Raw genomic sequence first — 14307 nt, forward strand, 5'->3', positions numbered from 1 at the left:
AATATTTAGGGTCATTGTGTTGCTAATTATATTTATTTTTTCCTTTAGAGAGATGATATTTGATAAACAACTAAACTGAATAGTACCGTACCTAAAAGACTCTGAAACCACAGCCACCTGTGGGAAAGCAATTGTTTATAAACCAACTTAGAGTTGATATGTCCTGCATATGCTTGGATCGCAGATATGTGTTGAATAATAATGGAATGCATGTGCAGTGAGCAAAGACTAATACAAAATTCCAGTTTAATGGTCTTAAGCCAGCGGGAAGGTCATAAAGCAGATGACAAAGGGAATTTTGTTAAGGATGTAGATATCTTCCAACCTGTGAAAATAACTTGATAACATATTTTCACTTATACATTAAGGCTTTGGGGAAATACAGTGAATGCTCTTACCTCTCTAAGATGTATGTTTTCCTTCTCTTTCTGATCTAAAATCACTTCCAAGTGGCTGACCTGAGACTCAGCCTCTGCCATCCGCCGCGTTCGCTCATTGTCATCCTCCAGGCTTTTGGATGGCAAGCCTTTACTTTGCAACATCTCAAGAAGTTTTTTAATTGACTCATCTCGGGCATTGAGGGTTTGTTTCTGCGTTTCAATTCTCAGCTCCATTTCCTCTAATGTCTTCCTCAAAAGGAACAGCTCCTTAGCCTGCCTGTCATGCTCGGCTTGGAGCCGCCTAAAGTTCTCCTCGGTCAGCTCGATGGTGAAGTGCTCCGCTCCTCGGTTGCCACTCTCTTGCTGGAGGAGGTGGTTGAGGTCTCTCTGGGTTCGCAGCTCATCTTGAAGGGCCTGGATTGTCAACTGTAGGTGCTGCAACGAGAAAGATGGAGCGGGAGAGGAGAAAGAAGGAAAAAAAGTCAATGAAAATGTCAAGTGCCGCTTGCTGCCACCACACTATGAAGATGGAATGTTAATCATGAGGTCCGGAGGGCCAGCCATGAATTCCTCCACGGTGACTTCAGAAGCATGGGACAGCACATGGAGAGGGGGAGATTAATTCAGTGATGCTTTCTGAATGTCTTGAGAGAAGAGAAATGCACACATACACAGAAACAATAGATTAGTGTCAATCACAAGGGAAATTATACATCTACAGAGTTTTAATTTAGGAAATGGAAAAGGTTAGAAGGAAACTTTCACAAACACACCTTCTTTATGCCCAGAATGCTCCAGACTCAGTATTCCTTGTTTCCTAAGGTATTCTTTATTGTACTATCCATTATTTCCCACGATCAATATGTGGTGATTTAAAAATGAAAATAATAGCATCCACTACAAGTAGACACAAACAAAGACTTTATTTTTTACAAATAAAGCTGTGAACAGGTTTAGTAAACAGGATTACTGCATCTGCAAGCAAAAGGGAATAAATGCAGGCACAGACAAACACACTCAAACACACAAGGAGGTGAGGCTGCACAGAGCAGAACAAACAAGCTGCAAAGAGTGGACAAACCTTGGTTCTTCTGGCATCCAGTAACTGAACAGCATGGTAAACGAAAAAAAAATGAAGCAAAAAATCAACACAAAGAAAAGTCCAGTGCAAGCAAAGAATATTTAACAGAAAGAACTTAACATAAAGTACCTTCACAGAAGAAGAAAAAAAAAAAGAAAAAAATTCTAATTACAGCAAAGACCCATAAGCTACATGGAGTTTATAGCATTGACGTTTGATAGACATGGAAAAAAAATAGAAAGACCAAACCTGAGGTTTATCCCACCTTTTGTTTTCCTAAATCTCACTGACCCAGAAACAGAAAGTCTTGAAAGTACTACTAGAGAGGGAAGCAACTGTTATTTTGGGTCACCATTTTAAGCAAAGTCAGAGTGAAAGCACCAGAGAAACAAAATAGTTATCAGATGTGGGAAAAGGCACCCGTGCTTGAAGATAGTTGGTGAATTTGGCAACACCTTTCCCCATAGGACAAACCCCCAGGCTGGTCAGAGAAGGCAGCCACAAGCCTGAAGGCATTTCTATCCCTATGGACAAGCCAAGATGCTTCCAAGACAGCAGCTATTCATTCGCCAAACACATGATCCTGCTTGTGGAATGAACACAATGCTAAGCACAGGAATCAAGAGGGACATAAGACATAGCTCCTGCCCACAGGGAACTCACAGTATTGTAAGGCATGGGGTAATACTATATCTAAGTTATATGAATATTGGAGCAGTCAACATTTTGAAATCTTTCTGAATTCCTATAGCTGACACTCAGAGGTATTGAGATCTTTCTGAGTGTGGCCTACACCCAGAAACTAGCACTGGGTGATGCACCATCTTGATTATACTGTTTCTGGGTATCCAATTCATATTCCCATTTATGAATGTCCATTGAGAAATTATTAGAGCATTCTCATCTGTATACCACAGTGCCTCTCAGGGTATTGAATGCAGAGAAAGAAACTGATATGTATTTAATGATGGAGGTTATTCATTTTTAATACAATGCTCCCCTATAAAGTGTAACATACAAAGTTGTGCAACCATCAACATAATAAATTTTTTTTTTTTTTTTTGAGACGGAGTCTCGCTCTGTCGCCCAGGCTGGAGTGCAGTGGCGCGATCTCGGCTCACTGCAAGCTCCGCCTCCCGGGTTCACGCCATTCTCCTGCCTCAGCCTCCCGAGTAGCTGGGACTACAGGCGCCCGCTACCACGCCCGGCTAATTTTTTGTATTTTTAGTAGAGACGGGGTTTCACCGTGTTAGCCAGGATGGTCTCGATCTCCTGACCTCGTGATCCGCCCGCCTCGGCCTCCCAAAGTGCTGGGATTACAGGCGTGAGCCACCACGCCCGGCCCATAATAAATTTTTTAACATTACCTCAGAGACACCTCATGCCCTTTAGCAGTCATTCCCCCTCTCCCTCCCTTTCCCCAGGCCCTGGTAACCACTGATTTACTTTCTGTCTTTATGCCTGTTATGGACCTTTCATATCAATGGTATCATGCAATAAGTGGTTTCTTTCACTTAGCATGTTTCCAAGGTTTATCCATGTGGTAGTGTGCATCCGTACTTCATTCCTTTTTATGGCTGAATAATATTCCATTGAACGAATATACCACATTTTATGTATCCATTCATCAGTTGACTCAGACACAAATATTCATAGCAGCAACATTCATATTAGTTAAAAAGTGTTAATAACCCATTTGTCAATCAACTGGTGAATGGATGAAATCTAGTATACCAATTTAATGGAATATTATTCAGCCATAAAAAGGAATGAAGTGCTGACATAGAGGAAAAGATGGATAAATCTGAAAACATTATGCCATGTGAAAGAAACCAGTCACAAAAGACCACATATTGTATAATTCCACTAATAGAATGTCCAGAACAAACATATCCATAGATGGAAAATAAATTAGTGATTGCTGGGGGGTGTGGAGGAAATGGGGGGACTCTAAAGGGTATGTGGCATCTTCTGGGGTGATGAAAATGTTCTCAAGTTAGATAGGGGTGTCCTTTGCACCACTTTGTGAATATACTAAAACCAATGAATTTCACACTGTAAATGAGTGAATTGTATGGTACATAAATTATATATCAACAAAGTTGTCACAAAAATCATGAGTTGGGACCATAAAGTAATCTAACCTTCATCTACCAACCCGCTGTCCTTAAACCACATTAGAACAGAGTCCACAGAAGTATCTGCAGCCTTCAGCCCAGAGATGCGGCTGCAGCCAAGACTCTTGAAAGAGTGCTTTGGCAACTGTCTTTGAGGCATTTTATATATATGTATATGTATACATATATAGCTAGATAGGCAGATAGTTTTTTTGGTTTTTTTTGTTTGTTTTTTTTTTTTTGTTTTGAGACAGAGTCTTGTCCTGTCGCCCAGGCTGGAGTGCAGTGGCGCGATCTTGGCTCACTGCAAGCTCTGCCTCCCGGGTTCACGCCTTTCTGCTGCCTCAGCATCCCAAGTAGCTGGGACTACAGGTGCCCGCCACCACGCCCAGCTAATTTTTTTGTATTTTTAATAGAGACGGGGTTTCACAGTGTTAGTCAGGATGGTCTCGATCTCCTGACCTCATGATCCGCCTGCCTTGGCCTCCCAAAGTGCTGGGATTACAGGCGTGAGCCACCACGCCCAGCTGATGGATTTTTTTTTTTTTTTTTTTTGAGACAGAGTCTCACTCAGTCCCCAGGCTGAAGTGCAGTGGCATGATCTCGGCTCACTGTAACCTCCACCTTCTGGGTTCAAGTGATCCTCCCACCTCAGCCTCCCAAGTAGCTGGGACTATAGGTGTGTGCCACCACACTCAGCTAATTTTTGTATTTTTTGTAGAGATGAGGTATCACCATGTTGCCCAGGCTGGTCTCAAACTCCTGAGCTCAAGTGATCCACCTGCCTCAGCCTCCCAAAGGGCTGGGACTACACTTGTGAGCCACTGTGTCCGGCCGTCATTTAAATATTCTTGATCATGGCAAATCTTTGTCCTTTGAAGGTGGCTTGGATTTCTGAGATGATCCAAGTTTATCTGGAGTCAAACATCATGAACTGGGATGATCACAAAGGAAATGATCTTTTCTGAGCGTAACCAAAAATAAGATTGGTCTTCTTAAGATTCGTAAACCAGCCAGAAGGAAATTCCAAAGAAAAACTGCCAAATGCTTTGAACAGAAACAGCAACATTGGAAAGACCACTCTGTGAGGGAGCTGCCCCTCTGAATGGACACATTCCTTACTGCCCTGATCCTTTGTCTCCACATCTACGCAGTGGGGATAATCATAATGCCTACTATAGGGTTCCTGTGGGCAATAATGAAGATAAGGTGGCAAGTGCCAGGTTTGACAGCAACGGGAGGGAGGAAGGATGGTAGAAATGAAGGAAGATAAGAAAGAAGAAAAGCAGGAAAGAAGAAAGGGAGCAGAGGAGAATGGAGGGAAAATTGGTCCATTTATCCATTCAGTATACAGTTACCGAGTATCTCCCTCATACTAATGAAATACAAAAAAAGAAAAAGAAAAAAAATAGCCCATGTTCAAAGTCTATGTGGACAAATAAACCAATAGGAGAAACACTATGTCATGAGGGTTACAATAGAAGTCATAATCAGGTGGCTAGAAATGCAGAGAGGAGGGAACCCAGGCTAGGGGCATGTAGGAAAACATCCCAAACCAAGTGGCCACCAATAAACTATGTCTTATTTGAAGGGCAAATGAGAGTCATCCCTGTGAAGAATGATGGAAAGAGAAGAGAAACTGTAAAAGCAGAGAGGTAAGGACAGACCAGATCTATTAAGAAACAGTAAAAGCAAAAATCTGTATATCATTTGTAATACCACATGCCATGAATGGTCCTAAGGTGTCTTAATCCTCAGAACCACCCTAAAAGGTAGCAACTGTTATGATCTCCACTTAATGCATAAGAAAATGGGGACACAAAGTACTTAAGTAACCTGCTCCCAGTCACCCACCTACGTAAGTGGTACAGCCACAGGTGTTCATCCAAACACTTTGACCCCAATGCCCCTGTTCAAACCACGACATCATTGGCCTCTGAATTGGGACAAATGCTTCAAGATGGCAGGAGAAAAGGATGGGGAGGGGAGAAGTAGTAAAAGCAGACAGGTAGGCATTTATAACAGAAATAGAAATTCTCAAAAATAAGAATTAGCCATCTTGGCTGGGTGTGGTGGCTCACACCTGTAATCCCAGCACTTCGGGAGATCAAGATGGGAGATCACTTGAGGCCAGGAGCTCAAGACTAGCCTGGGCAACATAGAGAGACCCCATATCTATTTAAAAAGAAAGAATTAGCCATCCTAACCAGGCTGTTCCTTATTCAGAAGTGGTTACGATGGATGCTTCCAGGCTGTACATTTATTAAGAAGCAAAATCTATTTTTCAGGTAGTCACACTATTAGTCACTAAATGACTTCAGCATGATGAAGCAATCTCATAATCAGCATAAAATTTAGTGTTCAAAATTTTCTCAAATTCATGTTTATATTTTCATTTTCTTTTAATTTTTCATTTTCTTTTAGTTTTCATTTTCTTTTAATTTTAAGATATTCAAAATCAAATAGGAATCTTGTTCCTACAAAAATGATTTTTGAGGAAAATACATACCTTGTAGATCCTTGATCATCCTTTTGCTTTACATAATTGAAGATGGGGAGGGGATGTGAAGTAATCTTATCCATCCTCCCTCTCCCCTCTTCTCTCCCCCTCCTACTCTCTTCTTTCTCATTGTTCTACTTTTTAGCAATTCAACTCAATCAAGTTTCAAAACTCATTTACCAAGCTGGGCACAGTGGCATATGCCTATAGTCCCAGCTACTTGGGAGGCTGAGAGGATCACTTGAGCCCAAGAGTTCAAGACTAGCCTGGGCAACATAGGGAGACCCTGTATCTAAAAAAAAAAAAAAAAAAAAAAAAAAAAAAATTACCAGATTTTCAGTTATGTATTTAACAGAGACAATTTCAATTATAAAATATAATAAGAGAAATAATCCATAGAAATTGATAACCTTTCTGTGCCTCGGCCTCCCCATTTGTAAAAGGAGGAGAGTAGTAATTCCTACTACCTTGGAATCATTAAATTTAATGAGGATAAATCATTTAATGGGGATTAAATGAGTTAATACATATAAAGCTCTAGAAAGTACCACATGCAGAGTAAGACATCAATCAGGATAGGCTTAGGATATGCTGCAGTGACAATAGCAACAAAAAACTATATTCAGAAAGACATAAACCATCTGCTGCCAGGGAATAGGAACATTCAGAACTCAAAGAAACCTTAAAAACTGCCTTATTAACCTCATTTTATAAACAAGAAAATTGTATCCACACAGATGAAATGACAGGCTCAAGAGCAGATACACACTGACAAAGCCAGAATCTGGGTTTCTGGGATCCTGGACTCAGTCCTGGTATGTATTTCAATAACCCTAAGAGTAGACCAAAAGGGGGTAACTGTACACTTTGACTAGGAACTTTGACAACTGTACACTTTGACAATGTAGGAAATGGCCATGGTGTCTCTGACAAGGAGGATGAGAGATACCTAAGTCACTTCACTTCCATGTCATCGGGTCCTATCCAGTAGTTAAATCACATGGAATGATCCAAGGACAATTTATTTAAGACTTCTTTTCTAAGTACTCAGAATTAGACTGTGTAAATATTGGAAGACATATTCAATAAAAACTAGCTCTAAAGGACCAGGATACAAGTGAACGCTCTAGCAAAGCCACAGCACCTTCTCTATGAGTGAAAGGTACGAAAAACTGCAGTTTTCAATTTCCTCCTCCAGAGGGGGTTCCTTCAAGCCAAATCATCTACCCTTTCCCAACTATGAAAACACACTTCTTTTAAGACAGTCACCCAAACTCCACTGGCATTCATTTCATCTTGTTACCTACAGCAAGTACCTACAAACCAGAATTTTCATGACTGTATTCTAGGGCCATCCCTTTGGAATCTCCCAGGCATCACCGTGGTCTCAACTTCTGAAAGCTTCAGTCATTCTTTCTGTGGCTTCCATTCCACTGCACATCAGGACAGAGACCTTCCAATACCCACTTGCACTAGGAAAGGACATTACCAGGTGATCCAATCTCATGCCTGGGTCCCAGTCAAACTGCTGTCAACTTAGCACTTACAGCACAGCTTAGCGCTTATGGCAAAACAGCTAATTCTCCTCAAGTGCAAAGTGAGTCTGTGGTTGAATGAGGGCTCAGAAAGGTTTTTACTCGCCACCCTGTTTCTGGGATCATTCTCCAGTTATCTGCAAAGATTCAAAATTCAAAAGGCAAACTCCATTCTCCACCGTCTGCCACTGGAAAGATACCCTGGAGGAAAGTAAAGCAACTGTGACAATGGGAATCCAGGGTGCTGTCTGCAGTCACTTTGCTAGGAGCACAAATAGAATTTTTTACATTTATCCTGATACTTGGCTTTTAACCCAATCCTGTTTAGCCTTTTTCCAAACTTAGTTGCATACTTTAAAGTCTCCCCTGGATAGTAAAGACTAGCCCCATCTCCAGTCCACAAAAGGGAAAAAGCTTAAAATGACTCATCTGTGCATTAAAAATATGCAAATGGAAGGGGAGATAAGTAGCTTGGTGTGTCCAATTTATTCCCAGTTTCAAACATGCAGCTCTGGGATACCATCCCAGGACAATGAAGGAGGTCATAATGACTTCCTTTTCTAGGCTTCCGGGAGACTGCATTTTCTGATAGGCCCTCCTCTACACTACAGCTAGATAAGAGCAAATATGCTTTTCAAAGCATAGTTGAGCTTACAAGGAAGTAAGGGAAATCTCCAAGGGAGGGGTTGTGGGAAAGAGCACTCTCTGGTCTCTCTTCCTCTTCTTATAAGGAGCAAATCCCAATCTAAGCACTGAGCTTGAGAGAGCGAACTGGGACTCACTGAAGCGAGGGAACTGAGATTCTTCTAGCAAGCCCATATTTGCAGAAGGGGTGAATGTGGTCCTAAGTGCCCCCTGGCGCCTAACAGATGCAAATGCAAATCCTTGTAAGGGGGACAGGCAGTGGGTGGGCAAGGACTGGGAGAGGCGATTAGGCAGAGAACAAAAGCCCTCAGGAGTCCAAAAAATTCAGATTAATGAAATACAAGCTTACAATAAAAAATTACCACAGACACAAGGAAACTTCCACGAGTGATGGCCATATGCAGAATATAAGGTGTTTCTGAAATGTTTAAGAAAATAAATAAATATTTCAGCAGAAATATAGAATTGAAGAATCAGCATGGAAAAGTGACTCTCCAAAATTATCAACCAGATCTGAAAAAGAATAAAAATATACAGCAATGAAAAATAAAGTATTTAAAGTGAAACCTAACAGATGGGGTAAGAAAAAAGAGAAAACTAGTAAACAAAGACACAATGGAGATAAGCCACAAAGCAAAATGATGGTTCTTTGAAATGACTAATAAAACAAGCCTCTTCAGAAATGAGTACACATAGGAAATATTTAAAAGGTGATATGAAAATACTGTTAACTTTGGGCCAACAAATTTTGAAATGTCAAGAAAATGGACAAACGACTAGTCATATCTTACATAATCTGACTCTAGAAGAAACAGAAATCCTGACGAGTTCTGCAGCTATTAAATAAATAGAATCAGAATTTTAAAACTCTTCCTGCAAAGAAAGCCCAGGTGATTCCAATTTGCAAAAACTTTCAGATAAATGGAAAGTCTTCATTCTGTGAGACTTGATCATCTTGACACCAAAGCTAGGCATGAACTATACAAGAAAGGTACCTTCTAGTCCAAACTTCACACTTAGACGATGAGTATTACTAGCAAGTGGAATACAGGGATATATTAAAAAGGTAATACATCATGCCCAAGATGTGTTTCTCATAGGAATTAGAGGATACTTCAGCATTAGACAAAGTATTCTATAAATAATGTTAACAGAGTAAAGATGAAAAATAATTATGATCAGCTCAAGATATAAAGTCTTAGTGTTTTCTAAAAATTGTTACAAACTAGGAATAAAGAGGAATTTCTTTAACTTATAGAGTATATCTGCTGCAAACTGACAGTATCATTCTTAATGGTAAATGTTAGAAGCATGCCCCTTAAAACGAGAAATAAAATTACGCCATTATAAGCACCACTTGTAGAATGTTGCATCAGCCTTCTCCTGGAGGCTTAAGTTAGGACAGTAAGACCAGAAAATAAGAAGAAAAAAATAATAATTCAAAAGAAGGAAAGTTCTATTATCATCAATTGTATTATGTGGTTTTCTACTTAGAAAACCCAAAAGAATCTATACATTATTAAAAATAAGAAAGTTATTTCCTTATCAGCAGGGCACAAAAAATGTAGCCATAAAAAGAAGAGTAGTAAATTTGACAATGTTAAAATTAGGAATTTCTGTTCAACAAAAGATACTATAAACAGAATGAAAAAACAATCCACAGTTGAGAGATGATGTTTGCAATACATTAAAATGACAAAAAATTATTATCAAGACTATATATAGAATTCCTATAATTCAATAAAAAAGTACCAACAGTTAATTGAAAAATGCACAAAAGAAATGAGCAGGCATTTCACAGAACAGGAAATACGATCAGCCAATAAACATGAAAAGATGTTCAATCTTATTAGTAATCAGAAAACCACATGAGCCATATGGAAGCCACAACAAGAAAGCATTTTATACCCCACTCTCTTAGCCACACACACACACACACACACACACACACACACACACACTATAATAATCATAATAGCAGCAGCAAAAATAAATAACAATAGCAAGTACTGACAAGGATGTTGATCAACAAGAACTCCTAACACAGCTGCTGCACATAAACTAGTGCAACAATGCAAGAACTCACCATGCATATCCTCACCCAGAAATTTTACCCTTAGGTACATACCTGAAGCCAGGATGGCAAACTACGGCCTAAGGGCCAAATCTGGCCTTTTGCCTGCTTTTGTAAATAAAGTTTTATTGGAACACAGCCATATCCATTGACATATATATTGTTTTTTGTTGTTGTTGTTGTTGTTTTTAGACAAAGTCTCATCTGTGGCACAGGCTGGAGTGTACTGGTACAATCTCAGCTCACTGCATCCTCCACCTCCCGGGTTCAAGTAAGTCTCATTCATGCCTCAGCCTCCCACGTAGCTGGGACTACAGGCATGCGCCACCATGCTGGCTAACTTTTGTATTTTTAGTAGAGACGGGGTTTCTCCGTGTTGTCCAGGCTGTTCTCGAACTCCTGACCTCAAGTGATCCTCCCGCCTCGGCCTCCGAAAGTGATGGGATTACAGGTGTGACCCATGGCTCCCAGCCTTATATATTGTCTATTGCTACTTTTGTAGTACAATTGCGAGTCAAGCAGCAGACACCATATGACCCATGAAATCTAAAATATTTACTAACTGGCACTTTACAGAAAAAGTCTGCTGGCCCCTGCCCTAAAGAAATACTTGTACATGAGCACAACAGACACATACAAGAACATTCAGTACAGCACTATTCCTAATAGCAAAAACTAGAAATAGTCCATCAACAGGAAAACAGATAAATTATGACATAAGCATGTAATGGGATGTTAGATTATTGTGCAAAAGAACAAATGACAGCTACATGCAACAGGAATTTATCTTAAAAGAATATTGAATGGAAGAAGTAAAAACAGAGAATATACACAACATCATCCCACTTAGACAAGGTTCAAGGGCATGATTATCATAACACAGAAGAAGAAATAGAAACTGAGATGCACTCATGTGTAACATCAACAGGATGGGTAATTTTCTCAGGTGGGGCAGGGAGGCTCTCCAGGTGTTCATGTTAGTGTTATATACCATAATTTACATACGTGTTCTTTTGTACCTATCCAACAGCATAGAATAATCTCCTTGGATGAACCTGTGGGAGGAGTATAATATAGTGTGTAACAGCCCAGACTCTGGAGCCAGGCTGCCTGGTTCCAATCCCAGCCCTATCACTTTCAAGCTGTGTGATCTTGAGAAAGTGTCTTAGCATCTCTGAATCTCAGATTCCTCATCTGTAAAACAGGGATGCAAGACCTACCTTAAGTCACAGAGTACACACAAATCATAACTTCAGTGGCAAGCATGAGCTCACAATATGCTCAGCATCACTCCCCACGTATCAGCAGAGCCTGTGCCTACAGCCATCCTCCTTCACCCTGCATGGTTGAATCAGAGGCCAGAGCCAAGGCACTGTGATACACACTGGCCCTGGGGCAGAGGTGCACTGATGGATTATCACAGGATCCAGACAGGAAGGTGGCCTACCAAGGGCAGGGGGTGTAGGATATAGTCTCATAATCATGATGTTTGGCTAGAAAATGTCTGCACATGGCTCCTAAAGTGAATTCACAAAGAACGAGAGGCCAACTTCAACATCAGCAGCACCTGAAATCATCACCTACCAGGTCAACAAGAAAAATGTATATTTTTTTGCCTTTCCAAAGTAAAGAAGCAACCTGAATCTTTGCATCTTATCTCAATTTATCTTTCCCATGCAGTGCACAATTACAGTGCAGGGAGGAAAGTATGGGTTTTGAGCAATATTGGCTGAGAGTCTCTCAATTACCAGAGCTCAGTTACTGAACCTCCCCTAAGCCATAGTTTGGTCATCTGTAAACTGGGGATAATAGTGTAGACCTCACAATGTTATTCAAAGGCTTCAGTGAGACACTGTGTGTTCCTCTAGACAAGCCCTCAAGAAAAGCGAGTCCTCAACTTCAAATACTGGTGACATTGGAGCCAAAATGCCAAGACCATTAACCTGGTGTACTTCTTTAACCAATCAGGCCACTGAGACATTAAGCATCCTCATGGCTTTTACCAGACTGTGTTTCAATAGTGTTTCCCCAAATACGTTCCCTGGAACAGCATTCTGCAGATGTTAACTCCCCCAACACTCCCCCAACGTGTTCTGTTGGGGGAGTAGTGGAAAGGAAGGGTTCTATTGTCATGTATCATATAATCATGTATTCACTATACACACACTTGCATACACACACACACACACACACAGAATGACCCTCTCAAGGATAGTTTCTAATTTTCATAATGAAGTATAGAAGAAAGGTGAGAGGACCAGAGGGAAACTGTCTCACCAGACCGTCGGCACAAGGGAACAATTTCAGAGAGAACAGGTTTCCATTCCTCTTTGCTTAGCTATAGCTAGATTGAGGGGCTGGGGGTGCAGAGAGTTTCCTTAACCTTGGATTACTCTGTCCTGTCCTCTCCATCAAAACTCACATGCCTCACATCCACCACTCACTCATCTGACAATACTGCTCCAAAGCTGCCAACACTATGTCCACTTCACAAGAGCATAAATTGGGGTGGCTTAGGGGATTTGACTGCAATCACATCATTAGCAGATACAGGCCAGTGTCTAAAATTGAGGTTTCCTCCAGCCAATTCTACAGTCTCCCCTGCTCTAAAAATACTGCAGAATTTCATTTTGAACAACTCATATAAGCTCCTATATTCATTCAGTTCTGAAAGAAGTTACAACGAAAATACAAGAAACTAAGCCCTACTTGAGTTTATATAAAAAAGAAGGAAAAATACACTTTGCCTTAGCCAGCGTTTATAAGAGTGACTTCCAATAGCTACTGGAGTCAGAATCTAATCCAGATCTCAGAAGTCTAAAACGCAGAAAGGTAACTAGAATGAAAATATAATTATATATGTATGATGTGCATGGAACACACAATTATTTAAATAGGGAATAGCCAGATGTTTAGAATCTACTGTGTCTTATCTCCAAACATGGAAAATATGAGTTCCTGGCAGGTTTGAAAAACTGTGTGACCTTAAGCTCTTTTCCACACTATGGGGAAAAAACAAAAATGATAAAGTTTTGCACTGTAAAGCAGCTTAGGGTTTCATTGCTATGAAAACCGTCTCCAAGCTATATAAAAATATGAATTGGCTTATATCCAAAAGTCGTGAAGTTTTTTTTTTTTAATAAATCCATACTCCTTCTCAAGCAAGTACTTACCATAACTCTTTCAAAGAAAACAGAATCTCTTTGCAGACAACTTGGCCTGCTCTCCTTCTCCTGTGACTTTATTTTCTTATTAATCACTTTCTAGTTTGTCTGTAATTAATGTGAAGGGCAGGTTCTCTGATCCCTTTCTCTGTAATCCTATGTACAGGCTGTACAACACTCTTCATGACTTCAAACCTTCCTTAGGCTGTGTCATGTGTGTGAAAAGACAAACAGCAGACCAGCTGAAAACATGTGGCCCCAGTGTGTGGTGGAAGAGTTGGCCTGCTGAGGGAGGTATAAAAAATTAATATTTAGACATATGGTCTAGCCTCTAGGCTTTCTCTTTTGGGGTAGAATACCCCAAGGAGAAGCACATATAACTAAATAAAGAATATGGATAGGTGATTTTTAAAAGCACTGGGACTCTGGGTTCCTCACCCACACACTGTCATTGATAACTGCATAACTCACTTTGGTTGATAATATGTGACGTTTTGCCAAGATTCACAGCACTAAGAACAGTATACATGGGAAAGCCCTCTTGGCAGTTGCTTTTGTACACAAAGAGGAGTTCTGGTTTTCATTACAGACCAATACTCTAAGGTGGCACAATATTGGAATACTGCACTGAGCTTAGAGTTAAGGACTTAAGTTCTAATTCTAGCTTTGCAACTAACCAGTTACATGACCTGGGGAAAAATCACTAAACTTGTCTCAGCTTCCGAGAACAGTGGTGAAGAGTTGAGTTTTGAATCCTGGATCTACCCATGACAGCCTGTGATGCCTTGAACAAATTACTTAAGTACTCTGA

General features: G+C 40.4%; 1 protein-coding gene across 16 annotated transcripts in view; it reads right to left on the minus strand.

Moving 5' to 3' along the window:
* The window catches only part of ERC2 (ELKS/RAB6-interacting/CAST family member 2), a 965515-nt gene that overhangs the window by 789476 nt on the left and 161732 nt on the right, over positions 1–14307 (minus strand). For 12 of the 16 annotated variants that reach the window (XR_008546979.2, XR_010155615.1, XR_008546980.1 and 9 more), the window contains exons 3-4: positions 1462–1485; positions 399–815 (exon numbers count right to left, since the gene is read on the minus strand). Coding sequence is in view for 11 of the 16 variants with exons in the window: in XM_016941331.3 (XP_016796820.1) it covers positions 399–815; positions 1462–1485 (441 nt within the window). In the remaining 5 variants the exon portion in view is untranslated. The remainder of the gene's footprint in view (positions 1–398; positions 816–1461; positions 1486–14307) is intronic. The other 4 variants (XM_016941334.3, XM_054680687.1, XM_054680694.1 and 1 more) reach the window with 1 other exon arrangement.

Source organism: Pan troglodytes, chromosome 2, assembly GCF_028858775.2.
Source record: "Pan troglodytes isolate AG18354 chromosome 2, NHGRI_mPanTro3-v2.0_pri, whole genome shotgun sequence".
Classification (NCBI taxonomy): Eukaryota; Metazoa; Chordata; class Mammalia; order Primates; family Hominidae; genus Pan; species Pan troglodytes.